Source organism: Loxodonta africana, chromosome 21 (genome assembly GCF_030014295.1).
Source record: "Loxodonta africana isolate mLoxAfr1 chromosome 21, mLoxAfr1.hap2, whole genome shotgun sequence".
In the NCBI taxonomy this organism is placed as follows: Eukaryota; Metazoa; Chordata; class Mammalia; order Proboscidea; family Elephantidae; genus Loxodonta; species Loxodonta africana.
Window position 1 is genome coordinate 30,263,399 of NC_087362.1, and position 14,214 is coordinate 30,277,612.

Here is a 14,214-nt window from a genome sequence, read left to right on the forward strand (position 1 = left end):
AAGGTTACTTTGGAATTCCAGCAGCAGCAGCAGCAGCAGCAGCAACAAGACTAAAGGGGAACCTACCACCACCGCCCCCTTGGCCACATTCCCCTAGATAGACACTTGGGGGAAGCCGTGTGCAAAACATCACCCTCAGGGGTTCTACAGCCTCCACGCTTGGCACACCTTGGGGCTGGTGGGCTGCTCTCTCAGGTGCTCAGTGCCAAGGACACAGACATGGCCTCGCAGGGGCTGCAGCTGGCTACCTTCAACTCCAGCCCTCCAGCACAAAGAAGTGGCTCTCAGCCCCACACCCAGCAGGATGCCACCCTGGCACCAGTCTGAGTTCACACCCCAAGTCAGGGGATCAAAGAGAGGAGCGCCATGAGGTGAGCTGATCCAGGACCTGGGTGCTGTGGCATTGGAAGTAGGCCTGGGTTCACAGCTCGCACTTGTGCCCCTGCCCAGGCCTGTGCACCCTCCTTGGTGAGGTCTCTCTCACCCCTGCCCGGGCCATGTGAGCACCATTCAGTGGGGTCTCGTTCCCCAGCTCAGGCCCGGGCCTGTGCACACCACTTGGCGGGGTCTCATCCCCCACCCTGCGCCCAGGCCTGTGCACACTACTCGGCAGGGTTTCTCTTGAGTGGGATCTTGAAGCTGGTCAGTCTCTGCCCGAAGAGCTGGCTGAGGAGGTGGCTCTGGGACTCGGCAGTGCGGAGAGCTCGGGGACAGGCAGGGACAGTTCTGCCTCTCCTGGGAGGCCCGTGTGGGGGCCTTTTCTCAGGGGCAGCCATGCCCAGCCCCTCCCTCCTGCTCCGGAAGCCCCCAAGGCCGAGGCTGGGAGCCCCCCTCCGGCACTCTGAGGGCTGCAGCGTTGGCTTGTCTGTCTGGCTGCTCAGTCGGGGCTTGGTGGGGGGCATGCGGCTTGGGACCGCCTGCTTCCGGGGGCTCCGGGGGGGCTTGTCAGGCACCAAGAGAGCTCTCCCTAGGCCCCCCACACTTCCACTCCTTGTGGGCCCAGGGAAGCGGCCCTTCTTCTTTCTCCCATCACCTCCCATGCTCTCTCTGGGGGCTGGGCTGCCTTGGGGCCCCTGCTCCCTGGCTCCCCTGAGCCCCTGGCTATGACCCTTGGCTGGGGCTTGGGGAGGGGGCTTGGCTGGTGGGGGGCTCTGGCCTGGGCAAGGGGGCTTGGCGGGGGTGGTGGCTGTCTCACTTTGGAGCTGCCCACTGGCCGGCTGGGGCTGGCTGCCACCCCCTGCTGTGGTGCTGTGTCGGGTGTCCCCACTGCCCTGAGAGCTGGGGTCTGGCTTAGCTTTGGGGATGGTGGACCTTGGCCTGTCCTCAGCATCTTGGGCTTGCTCTGTGGGGGCCCGGCTCAGCACAGCCTTCCTCGGTGGCACTGGAACTGCAGGTGGTTTACTTGGGGTAGACACCGCCAGCCTGCCCTCCGATGAAGCCCGTGTACTCCCGGCCTTTGCGGCACCCCCCTTGTGGGAGGCACCCCCCAAGCCCTCCTCAGGCACTATATGACTTCTGGGCATCTGTTTGTCTCTCTGGGCCAGGGAAGGGTCTTCAAGGGAATGGTCAGGGGCACACTCGCTGGGGGAATCTGGGGTCCTGTGCTTCCCCGAGAACAGACAAGAAGCCATCTTTTCCTCTGTGTCTTGGCTTCCAGCCCCGGGTGGGGACAGGGGCAGCTCTGGTGGCACAGTGTACGGTCGGAGGGGCTTAGGGCTGCCAGAAGGGCCTTCATCCTCTTGCCCACCTTGGCCGCCAGCCAGGGGGGCCAAGAAAGGAGACAGGGGTGGGGGTAGAAGTTCCTGGCAGTCAGGCAGTGGGTCGCCTGCCCTCATTGGGTTGCCCTCTGGGTTCAGGGTCATTTCCTGGGTCTGGGACTGTCCCTGGGTGGTGCTGGGAGCTGGCTCTGGGAAGAGCAGGTACATGGCTTGGGGGGGCACGGTGCCTGGGGCAGGGCTGCTGCCCCGGGATTGGGGCCCGTCCATGCCAGGCGCTAGGGTACTGCCAGGCACAGCCACTCGGCGCCTTTTGCTGGGCTGCAAGCCCTCGAGAGCTGGGACCTTCTGTCCTGGGGCCCCTGGCCTCCTCACACCACGGAACGCAAAGGGTTGCTGGCCAGGCCTTCGGTGCTTGTCCATGTGGCGGTCGAACTGCTCCTTCTTGGCGAAGGTGTAGTTGCAGGCGCTACAGACAAAGGAGCGCTTGATGATGCGCATGACGGTGGCGCAGAGCTCGCATGTGTAGAGTGGTGTAGGCAGCTGCTCTGGCTCCTCCTGTGCCCCGTGCTCCTGTCCGCGGTGGGCAAGCAACTGGCGGTGCTCTGCGTAGACACGCGGGCACTGGGGGCACAGGAAGACACGCTGTGGGCTGTGCACCGCCAGGTGGCGCTGTAGCTTGAAGGGCTTGGGGAACTGCTTCCCACAGTGATGGCAGTGGCGGGAGGGGTCCTTGCAGTCTGCATGCACAGGCATGGCTCTGAGGAGGGGTTCACTGAGGGACCGGGGATTGGGGGACAGGCTGGGAGGCCCGTTGGCAGCACTGGATGAAGCAAGGTTGGGTGGGTTGTCATTGGCCAAGACATTGGTGTTGACCAAGCCACTGCCTGGCATCAAGGTGCCATCTTGGCCTGAGGGGTTGGCCCTGGGAGCCTTGGGTTTTGCCTTCGTCCTCCTTGGGGCCTCTCCAGGGCTCCCACTGGCTTTGGGGGTGGCGCATTGGCCTCTGTGGGGCTGGGAGGCCTGCCCCAAGATGTTGAGGAAGTGTGGGATGACACTGCCCTCCTCCAGGCAGCCGGGCAGGTCCCCCAGAGACGTCCTCACCTGGCCCCGGCGGGCAAAGCGCACGGCGTGCTCACGCAGGTGCTCGTTGTACATCCAGACATCGGGCACCTGGCGCAGGCACATGCCACAGGCCCACAGTCCTGCCTTGCACTGCACGTGCTTCTCGCGAAGGTGCTCGCGCAGCAGCTGGCGAGAGCTGAACCTGCGTTCCACGCACATGTAGCAGGTGGGTGGCGGTGAGGGGCTGTGCGCTAGCTTGTGGAGGTCCAACTCACCCAGGCCGCCGAAGCGCCGGAAGCACACCTTGCACTTGTAGGTGCCCCTCTTGGCTTTCACCTGGTGGTCTCGGTCAGGGCTCCTGCCCGCTGCCTCTGGCCTTGTGTCTTGTGACCCCTGAGAGCTCGCCTCGGCCTGGAGGTCCAGAAAGCTCATGCCGGGGAGCCCCCCAGGGCCTTCACAGGGCCCCAAGAGGCACAGGTCTTGCATTTCAAACTTGGTGCGGAGTGCGTTGAAATCCAGGGCTGGGAACTGTGGCAGGCCTGTGTTCCCGGGGGGCCCGACGTTGGAGCCTTCTCTCTCTAGGCTGGGGGGCTCAGGGCTCATTTCCCTCAAAGAGGAAGAGGCCTCATCAGGGGGTGCCTGCTGCTCCAGGCCTCGCCAGGCAGCCGGGACCTTGTGCAGCTCAGGGAGGCCCTCTGACAGGTTGTCCAGGTGGGGGCCAGTGGGCGCCTCCTCAGTGGGGGCAGTGACTGGGGAGGGTCCCTTCTCAGGCTGCTCCAGGGGCCACAGGCTGGGGCTGGGGGCCCAGGGCTCGATCCCAGGCACCTTGCTGCTGAGGAAGCCATCGATGACGAAGGCCTCAGGGAGGCCGGGGGCCTCCTCCGCCCATGGCTCCTCATGGGACAGGCATGGGGAACCTGAGTCACTCAGGTCTGTGGGCAGGCGGATGGAGCATGGCGTGGTGGGCCCCCGCACCTCAATGCTCGGCTCTAGGGGTGGCGGTGGGGGCTTTGGCTTCTTACCGCGTTGCCCATAGACACGGGGATTCTTCTTCCGGGTCAAGCGGTCACCCAGTGGGAAGAGCTGAGAAAACAAGGCCTCGTCGTCAAACAGGCCCAGAGAACCCCCAAAACCTGGGCTGGAGGCTCTGGACACATTGCCCTGGAGCTCCTGAATGCAGTCCTCAGCTTCTGGGTGGTCCAAGAAGCCCTGGGGGCTGCAGCCAACGGGGCTACTCATTTCAGAACTGGAAGCCTTGGGAGCACCTGGGGGCTCCAACGGGGGCTTGGGCAGCCCCATCTCGCCTTCCCCTGCCCTGTTCTCGGCCCCCCTGCTGTCATCTGAAGCCCTGCTCCCGGCTGCCTGTGATGGCTTTGTGCCAGTGCCAAGTGTTCTGGGCTCTCTCAGTCCCCAGAACCCACTTGACCCATCCTGTCCTGCCAGGCGAGGGGTCATCGGGTCTCCGTGTGGGTTCTGGGCCTGCGTCTCCTTGGTGCACAGTGCCCTGGGACCCATGCCCTCTGAATCCCCTATCACCCCCAGCCCCGGCATTGCAAGGCACAGTGGCTGCCCCCCATCTGTCCGCTTCTCACCCTCTGGTGAGAGGCAGCCACTTGGCCGGGCTGGGTAATTGGCAATCGCACTTGATGGATTCGAGCTGGGTCTATCTCGAATCACATCAGGGGCGACTTGAGGACGACTCTCCCCCAAGTCAGAAGCCCTGCTCTTCTTCCGGAACTTTCTCTTGCTTGCTTTCCTCTCTTTCTGATTTGATTTCTCTTCCAAGTCACTGGGGAGGCCCCCCGGCTCTTTGCCTTTCTGGACTCCTCTCAGCTCTGCATGTTTTGGGTGGGGCATGTTCCCCTGCAGCTTGTCAGACTTCCTGGGTCTGGGGGCCCAAGGCATCATGCCTACTCCTTGGCCAAGTGGGTCTGGGCTCCGTGGCTCTGGGTGGGGTGGGGAGTCTGGTGCCCCGAGAACGCTGAGCCCCTGCCTGGCCTCCGAAAGCATCTGCGTTCCCAGCCTGTCCTCAGTGAAGACCTGGCTAGGGGAAGGCAGCCCCTCAGTGAGGCTGGGCCCTGTGAGCCTGCTCCTCGGTTTCTCTTTCCCCAGTGCCTTGCGGCCTTTCTTCCTGGGGGCCCGGGGTGTGCTGGCTGTGGGCCCTGAGGCCCTGTGGGTGGGGAGGCCGGTCTGGTGTTGTGAGGAGGGGCCGCTGCGGTGCTTCCTGGCCTTGTGCCTACTCAGGCCGGGTCCTGAGCGGAAGGAGGCCCGGCAGATCTCGCAGGTGACAAGGGGGGGTACCCCCAGGCCCGGGCCCTCCATCTTCTGACTGTGTTCCAAGGGCCAGGGCTTCTTTTGAAAGCCCCGGGGCTTCTGCTTGGGGTCTTGGAGACACACAGAGTCTCCCCCGTGTGCTTGGCGGGGGGCATGTCTGTGGCTCTGAGGGGAACCGGAGCATCCAGCACCAGGTGTCACAGGGTCCTCCCAGCCTTCGCTGCTGGCCCCTGCCCCGTCCTCCAGGCAGGAGTGGGAATCCACGGAACACGTGTCTGTTGGTTTGGCTGTGACGTGCTGGCCTTCCCCAGGGCCTGGGGGGTCAGTGCTCCTTGGGGGATCTGAGAAGGGACAGCAGGATCCTGGCGACACAGCCCTGGCATTTGGTGTCCGAAGCCCTCCGGCCGCCTCCACAATAGTGGGATGGCCAGGGGCCTTGCCGGTCCCTCGCGGGGAGACGGGTCCTGCTGAAGGAGATGGGGGTGCATGGGTAGAGGATGCCCTCGGCCTCTCTTTTCCAGAATCCTCTAGCATTCTGGAAATGCTGCTGTCAGGACAGTGCCTCCTAGAGGCAGGGGTGAAGTCTGAGCCAGTCTGGTCCCCTGCAAGGGCATCCTCCAGGAGGCTGCTGTCTGCCAGGCCTCCCGCAGGGCCACAGGGGCTTGTCCTCCCAGGTGGGGGCAAGGCTGGGCACTGCTCAGCCCCAGCACTGGTGGGGCTGGAGGTGCAGCTGGCCCTTTGCAGAGGTGCCCAGGTGGGGAAAGGGGCCAGCAGATGCTGTAGGCAAGGGGGGTCCCCGCAGGATGGAGATGCTGAGAGCAGCTCCCCTGGCTTGCCTTGGGTCCCCGTGGAACCTGCAGGTACAGAGGGACAGTTGTCCTGGGACACGTGCTCAGGGTCACAGGGCCCTAGGGGAGCTGCAGAAGCAGGTGAGGGGGTGCAGTGGGCCAGGTCTCTGACGGAGTGCACTGGACTCCCCCCAGCAAACAACAACTGCTTCCTATGGCCTGGGTTTGTCACCTTCTCTGCAGTTCGGTCCTCACATCCCTTTTTGCCATGGGCACCTGTCAGGGCCAGCACCAAGGCCTCTCTGTCAGGGGGGATGGGACTCGGGGGTTCCCCTGCCTCGAACTGAAGGCTCCAGGCTGCCCTGCCTTCCTCAAGCTGTCCTCCAAGCCTGCCCGTTCCCCCAGCATGCCTGGTCGGTGTGGCTCCAGGCTCAGTCTTGTCCATGGCGAGGTCACCTGGATCCCCTGGGGACCCCTGCTCCTGTGGCTGCAGCTGGCAGGCTTGGCCTTGGCCCTTGGGCTCTGGGGCCTGAGACTTGGCCTGGGTGAGTGAGGCCAGGTGTCCATCTGCCACTGGCCCCAGTGGACATCCCGCCACGGCAGGGGCAGCAGTCCCTTGCACATCTCCCTTGGAGCCCTGGGCTTGGCTTCGGGCTACGCTCCCATCATCTACACCGTCCCCTCCTGGACCTGAGGGATTGCTGTGCTGCGGGCACTTGGCTCCATCTTCACTCTCAGCGGCTCTGGCCACCAGGAGCTGGAGCTGACACAAGGGGCTGTCAGCTGGGGTCTGGGGCCCGCTCCCCGGACCAGCATTGGGCACGTGGGCAGGATGCAGCACAGGGCCCAACTGCACCTTCCCTGGCTCAGACCACTCTTTACCCACTGATTGCTCCTGGGGGGCACCATAGTGTCTGGCCCCAGAGGGGGGTATGGCCCCCAGATGGAGACACCCATCACCTTGACCCTCCACACCAGGCGTTGGACGGGTGGTGGGGCTGCTGCCTGTCCCCAACTCGGGAGTATCTTGGCATGGCCCCCCTGCCTTGAGGGGCTCTGGGGACAGGCCCCCTCCTTGTTTTGGGGGACACAGCAGCGGGATCCCCCCACTTGGGTGGATTCTGGTGGTCTCGTTACTTCTAGGAAACCAAGGCTCGCCATCTGGGCTGTGTTCTGTGGAACTCTTGGCATCCAGGGGGTTGGGCAATCCCATGCCCAGCCAGACCCCACCATGCCTCTCTGCCTGGGCAGGCTCTGTCCTCTGGACTTTGGCCATCTGAACAGTATGGGTGGCCCCAGGGGGGCTGACAGGAGCTGCGGACCCCACATCTTCTTGGACACCAGGATGTAGGGCCAATGCCACCAGGGGGCGGGGGGCTGGGCAAGGCCAGCACCCCTGGGGGTTCCCCAGGGCCCCTTCCTCGGATGCCACTGCCGTTTCCCGGCTGTCCTCACGTGGACTTGATCTCCCAAGACCAGCAAAGCCATCTGCCAAGAACATGTCCTGCTGGGGTGTGGTAGCTGGGCTGGCGGGCATTGTGGGGGGCTGGTGTATGCACCTCCCCAGGCTTTTGCTGCCTGTGGGCTCTGTGTCAGGCAGCATGGGGGCCTGGCCCTCGATCGTGCTTGTCTGCAGCTGGCTCTCCAGCTCAGTGACCAGCCGTTTGATCTCTAGTTCCTCCTCTGACAGGCTGCTCCCAAAGGTGGCGCCACACTCACTTCCCTTCCCTGGTGGAGGGGGCTGGCTGGGCGCTGCAGGCCTCTCACCAAGACACTTTTGGCTACAAGACCTTCCCCCTGGGGGGTCAGTGAAGCGGCCCATATGGCTGGGCAGCCCAGGGGACACTTCCTCCGGCAGTGGCCAGTTCTTCTGGGGCGCACATGCTGAGTACGGAGGGTCCAGCAGGGACCTCCTCGAGGGCGGGTCAGCACAGGTAAGCAGCACGTGGTTGTCCTTATTTACCAGCAGGCTGTCATACAGCGGAGGCTCGAACCTGTCCACTGGCAGCCTGCTGAACAGCGAGGTGGGCTCCAAGGTCAGTGGGGACTGCACGTTGCTGGGCTCCATTTCAGCGGGGTAGGATTCGTTCCTGGGAGGCTTTGGCACGAGGCGACTAGTGTCCATACTGTCCGGGCAAAGGCGCAAGCTGTCAACTGGCCCGTTCGGAGCTAAGGGTTTGGAGCACAAGTCTTTGAAGCAGGGTTTAGCCAGCTCTTTGGGCTCAAGGAGTAAGTCACTGGGGGGGCTTCTGCAGGCCTGGGGCCCTTTCTTGGCAATAAGGACCCCCACAGGGTCTCCCTTACAATGAGGTGGGTCCCAGCCAAGACCCTTGCTCTTCAAAAGCAGGGTGGTGGGTATGGGGTGAGCAGCATCTGTGATACCTGCAGTGGGCATGAGCAGTTCTCCTGGTTGGAACTTGGGGGGGCACCCTCTGTCGGGAGATACAAGGGGCCAGCCATCTACACCTGCTGGTGGACTGTGTCCCCTTGGCCCTGTGCTGGTGAGGCTTCCTGCTGGCTGGGGCTGGCTGGTGTCTTCCTGGCCGGGTTGGGGCTGCTCTGTGGCTGGGGGGCTGCTGCCTCCTACCACACCATTTCCCGGAGACAGGCTGGTAACCTCTCTGAGAAGTTTGGCAGTGCCAGTCAGGGCTTCTTGAGCAATCTCAGCATGCTTGGTCTCATGGAAGAAGCCCAGGGGTGGGAAATTTTCCTTAGGGGTCTCTGTGCTGACAGAAGTGTGACTGGCACCCTTGGGGACTCTCTCCCCCTGAGGCTCTCCAAGCCCAAGGCTTTGCAATGGGCCTGGGGCAGCCCCACCTGGAGACTCTGGGGCTGGGGAATCCCTGTCTGCCACAGCTTCCTGCCTCACAACCTCCTTGGGCGTCTGTTGGTCTTGCTCCTCTCGGGGGCCTGGGGTCACTCTGGCCCTCATGTCTTTCCTCTTCTCCCCTCGGTGTCGCCCCTGGCAGTTGAGGCGGGGCCGGCCTTTGGCACGGGACGCCCGCTGAGGAGGGTCAGGTGGAGCCCCCAGGCCCTCGTCCTCCTCAGACTCAGAGGCGTACTCATATTCTCGGAAGCTGTCGTCGGCGAGGCTGGGTGAGGGCCGCGTGGCCACCAGGGAGACATGGCCATCATGACCTCGGCCCTCCCGCTGCCGGTGAAGCTCATTCTTCTGCTGCACAATTCTGTGGATGAGCTCCTTGTTCCAGCGGCCGCCCCGGGCCGCCCTCCTCCGGGCTTCTTTCCTGCGGGGTGGCCGCAGGGGCCGGGAGCTCCGGGTCTGCACAGGCAGAGAGCTGGGGCTCGGGGCCTGGCCACTGGTGTCTGTGTGGCCCCTGGGGGTCTGGGCCCGGAGGTCTCGCACTCGGGGTGGGGGTGCTTCTGCTCTGCCACTTTTCTTCCTGGGCCTCAGGCAGACGGTTCTGGAGCCCCCATCGGGCCCTGGGGCCTTGTCCAGCCCTTCCCGGAGCAACTTGAACCGCTTGCCCCTCTTGGGCTGCCCGGCCAGGCTTGCCTCATCTGTCTCCAGGGGGGCTGGGCCCCGGGAGCGAGTTTCAGGCCTGCTGCATGGTGGGCAGCCTTGAGCCCCAGGGCAGGGGGCTCTGGGCTCTGGTGTGGGTGCCAGGGCTGGGAGCAGGGACTGGGCCCTGGCCTCCGAAGTAGCCCCCACCCTAGTCTTGGGGGGCTGCCCAGTGCTGGGGACTCTAGGGCCCAGAGGGTCTTCATCAGCAAAAACGTCGATGAAGCTGCTGTCGATCTCGGGGGTGCCCGATGGATCCTCCAGGCCACTGAGTGCCTCGGTGATGAGGCTGTCCAGCTTGGCAACGTCCTCCAGGTCCAGGTCCGAGGCTGGGAGTGGCAAGGGGGTGGCAGCTAGGCCATGGAGGACATCCCCGTCCAGCAGGAAGCTGGCCATCTTGGCATGGCCCAGCAAGCTCGGGTGTTGTGTGTCGGCTGGTGCCTTGGGGGTGGTCAGCACTGGGGAAGTGGGTGGCCGTGGGGGGCCCTCGGGGGCCCTGGGCAGCAGCAAGCCACAGAACTGCCGGTGCTGCAGGAAGGAGGCCAGGTTGCTGTAGTTCTGGTCACACTGCCGGCAGGTCAGCAGCACATCCAGCTGGTCCAGGCTGGCGCTGCTCAGGGGGAAGTGGTGGGCCGAGTACGGAGGTGGCTCCCGGGAAAAATTGCCCAGTGCTGCTCTGCTCGACCCTGGGTCTGTGCCAGCTAACGGTGCCTTCTCCAGGCACTCAAAGGCCCTGTCAGCCCCCAGCGCCTCCGAGGGGAATGGAAAGGCCTTGGGTGGCTCAGGGTGGTAGTGAATGGGGATGGTGGGGAGGGGCTTGGGGGGCGGGAAGGCACTACCACCCTCCTGGGGGTGGGTGGGGTGGTGGAAAAAGGCTGAGGGTCCCAGCGGCCCAGGCAGCTGGCCCTCCTCTGAGCTGGGATTGGCTGGGCTGCTGGACAGCGGTGACAAGGATGAGCAGGAGCTGCTGCTGGCCACGGTGGTGGCAGGCGAGGGGAGCGGGGACTCGCTTGGGGAGGCGCCCACTCCTCTGGGTGGGGGCAGGCCAGGGGTCCGGCGGGGTGAAGCCTGGGGTGGGGTCACCCCAAAGAACAGGGGCTGGGAGGCTGTGTCCTGCAGGCCACTGTACGGGAAAAGCCCAGGCGGGCTGCCGCTGGGCGTGCCTGGGCCATTCCTCGGCGCTGCCAGCTTCTCCGCTGGCCCAGGAGTGTGGCCAGAGCCACCCAGGGCTCCTTGGCTGCTGCCTGGCCACTCAGGGGCCCCGGAGGGGTATGGCAGCCGGTTCAGCAACTCCATTGCTGGGGGGCCGGGACCAGTGACTGGGAGCACCGGGGGCCACGGCAGTGGGGGGCTATGCGGAAGGCAGAGCCCCTGGCCTTTGAAGAACGCTCCCCTGGCTGTGGCTGCGGGGGGCGGGGGTGCTGTAGGGTGGTGGGCTGTGGCAGCGTCCATCAGGGGGAGGGCCTTACTGGCCCCCTCCCACAGCTGGGGCCGTGGGGTGGGCGTGCGTCCTGGGGTGGCAAGCTCCTTATCCAGAGGCCCTGGGCTAGTGCCCACGACGCTGGCTGCGGGGCTGCCATAGGCTTTGCCCAGAAAGTGCATTGGGGGCAGAGGGTTTGGGGGCCCCCTTGGACTTGCTGCCTCATCATGGGCTGATGGTGGCCTTTCAGGCAGGGCTGGGGTCAGGCTCTTGTGCAGACTGGCCAGTAAGGGGCTGGGGGCTGGAGCAGCAACACCAGGGGAGGAGAGAGCTCCACTGAGGTCGTGGGGTGTCTTGAGGCTGCCTGCCGGGCCCTGGTAGCAGGGCAGCACTGAGGGCGGCGGCTGGGCGGGCAGTGGGTAGGCCGGGTTAGTGCCCACTGGCTCCTCTGGCCATGCGCCCTGAGTAGCGTGAAAGGCAAAGACCATGGCCCCATTGTCGGCATACTCCTGCCGGGCTGTGTCCAGGGGGCAGGGCTTTGGGCCGGCTCCATGCAGTGCCGGGAAGGGGTACTGAAAGGAGACCACCCCGGGGTTGGGGCTCGGTCCACTGCCTTTGGGAAAGGGCTCAGGCTCTGTGGGAGGGACCCCGAAATTAGCACCTGGGAAGCTGTTCTCAGCGGCAGGAGGCCAGGAGTTGGCCCCACTGGCCGGGAATTCCAAGTAGGGGCTGGGCCTGCTGGGGCTGGGCCCACGGGACTGGGGGGCACTCAAGGTTGGGGGCCCAGGGGTGGGGCTAGGTGAGGTATAGTCGGTGGAGGTAAAGCTGGAGGGGGTCTCTGGGAAGCACCTTTGGAAGCTGAGCTGGTCAGGCGCAGGTGGGGCCTTGGCCCTCGGGAGGCTGGATGTGAGGGGGGCTCCAGTGACTGGGCCTTGGGTGGCCTCATGCGATGGGCCCTCTGGGGTCTTGTCCGGGGCTCGTTTGTCCTTTGCGCCAGCGATGCTCAGTCTGTAGAGCTGCTGAGGGCCGACATTCCCCCTGCCGGGTCGCCGGGCTCGTGTCTGTACGTGGCTTTTCCCGGGGAGCCCTTGGGGGCTGCCCCCCTTTCTGGGCTGCCACAGGCTGCTGCTCAGGGCCTTGGGCTCCATCTCACCAGCATGCTGTGGCTGAGCCTTAGGGAGCTCTGTGGCCTGGGCCCTGCTGCGCACCTCCCTTGTGCCCTTGGCAGTCCTACAGGCCTCGGTGCCATCCTCGCTGGGGGGCCGGGAGGGGCACCCCGAGTTGTGGCAGGCCGGGCGGGGCTGCAGATCTCCGGGCATGGCCAGGGGCAGTGCTCCGAGGGGCTGCTCCCCTGGCATGGCCGCTCAGTCTGGACGCTAGGAGAATGCGCAGGACCGTGGGGGGCAGCGAGGGGTGGGCTGGGTGGCCATCCTCGACCCACACGCGGCCCCGGGGAAGCTGGCTCTCATGGTCCCGAGTGAGGCCTGGAAGAGAAGGACAGTAGTGAGTTGGGTGCAGTGGTGGTTGGGTGCTCCCCAGCAGGGAGCCCAAATGGGCCTGGTGGCTTCCCATGGAGGTGGCAGAGCAACTGTAGCTGGTACAGAAACCCATGCCTTTAGGGGAGGGGTTCTCAGCTTAGATGGCATCTTGGAGAGACAAGAGGGAGGGGGTTACTGCCAGACTCAGCAAGAGATTCCCCAAAGGTGGGAGAGAGAGAGGGTGAGAGAGACAGTGGGAGACAGAGAGAGAGACACACAGAGACAGACAACCCTGGGATTGCAGTGGCCTGGAAACAGAGTGGGTCCAGACATGCCTGCTTGTCCAAATTTTGCCAGCTGATCAGCCCAGCCCCCTGGGCTGCCCCCACTGTTTCTGAATCCTGAGGGGCCCGAGAGAAGTCCCTTCCCATCTCTGGGCCTCAGTCTTCTCTGTAAAATGGGAGGGGTTGAATCTGAGGGGCTCCAAGGAGTCTCGAAGCTGGGAGGCTCTAGGGTTGGGCCCTCCCTTGCAGCCCCCCTGCCCCAGCCTCCCCAGCCTCAGGGTCCAGCTCTCTCGGAGATCCCTCCCTAACACCCAGCAAGGCCCAGCCCCATGGCCTCCTCAGTGTCCTGCTGGAGCCTCGGGCAGCTTGTCTCTGTCATTGCCCAGGATTATCTGTGGCTATGGCACAGCTGGGCTGATACCAGCTCTCAGCCTGAGACCTCACCTGGCCAGCACCCAGTTATTCAGCTGAGTGCTGAGGTGGGCATGTTGACTACCTGCCTTCCTTGGACTGTCCATTGTTTACACAGCTCTGAGCTGTGGAGGGCTCAGAGTGCTAACAAGGGAGGGCTGGGAGGGGAGTGAAAAATGGAGGGCCTGACCTGAGTTCCTCTGCCCCCTCCATCTGGGACTGCCTGAAGCCTCCCACCTGGGCCTGTCCTCTCAGACAGCTTCTCCTGACAGTCTTTCTGCCCCACTGCCAACTTTCTTGGGAAAACTCCCCTCCATTCAGAGAAGCTAATCTGAGTCACCTGGCAGAGGAAACAATCACAGCAAACAAATTCATACTAGAGTGTGAATGGCTGCACCTCATGTCCTCCAGAGAGGCTGCACTTAGGCCTGTAACTGTTGCTGTCAGGAGCCAGAGAGAAGAACTTGGCCAATTTGGAGGAGCATTTCTGTAGGAGTCTTTGCAGGGCTTAAACCTGGCCAGATAGGCTCACCAGCAGGCTCATGTCTGCAGAAGGTGTGGGCTGCTGTTGCATAGAAGGGAGGTGCAACTACAGACCCACAGAGCTGCCAGCAACCACACAGGAAGTGACTGCTGGGGGTTGTAGTCTAGACACTGAGCTTCAGATGTCAGGACCTGGTCTGGGGCAGGAGGGCAGGGCTGCTTACTCCAGGGTTTCTTCCAGTGGGCTTGAACAAAGGGGATTCCAGGCACTGTCAGCACCCCGAGGATGAGGCCTGCGTCTATATTTCTGCCAGTGCCAGGCTCCTGCCTTGGGAGAACTGCTTGGGACCTCCACTAGGGAGGCTAGTTGGGGACTTATAGGTGTTGGGCCTTCCAGGGGCGCAATTCCGGCGTCAGCTAGCAGGGGGCGCCCAGCTCCGGAGGCGTCTACAACGTGCTGTGCTCTGGCACCCTGCTCCCCAGAGGCGGCCATGGGGGCTGCGGCGGCGAGTGGGTAGGTTGCATTATTACTTGATAATCCCTGGTGCTGGCAGGCCAGGCCATCTGGCTGGCCTCACATTAAATGTGGGTGAAGCGATGCTCGATACCTCGAGCAGACACGGGTGGACTCAGGGACACGTCCTGCTGCCTGTGCCAGGTGTGAGTGGGTACCTTGGCCAGCCTACCTTTCGGGACTTGGGACAGCAGCTCTCGTCCCAACACTGTCCACCTCTGGGTCATGGGGATGGGACTGGACCAAGTGAGGCCCTCCAGGC

At 64.1% G+C, this 14,214-nt stretch overlaps 1 protein-coding gene across 1 annotated transcript; it reads right to left on the reverse strand.

Moving 5' to 3' along the window:
- Nucleotides 1-12,264, reverse strand: ZNF469 (zinc finger protein 469). The gene has a single exon (XM_064273674.1). It carries the CDS (start codon nucleotides 12,138-12,140, stop codon nucleotides 603-605), a length of 11,538 nt encoding a protein of 3,845 aa, XP_064129744.1. The 5' UTR covers nucleotides 12,141-12,264; the 3' UTR covers nucleotides 1-602.
- Nucleotides 12,265-14,214: the final 1,950 nt, after the last annotated feature.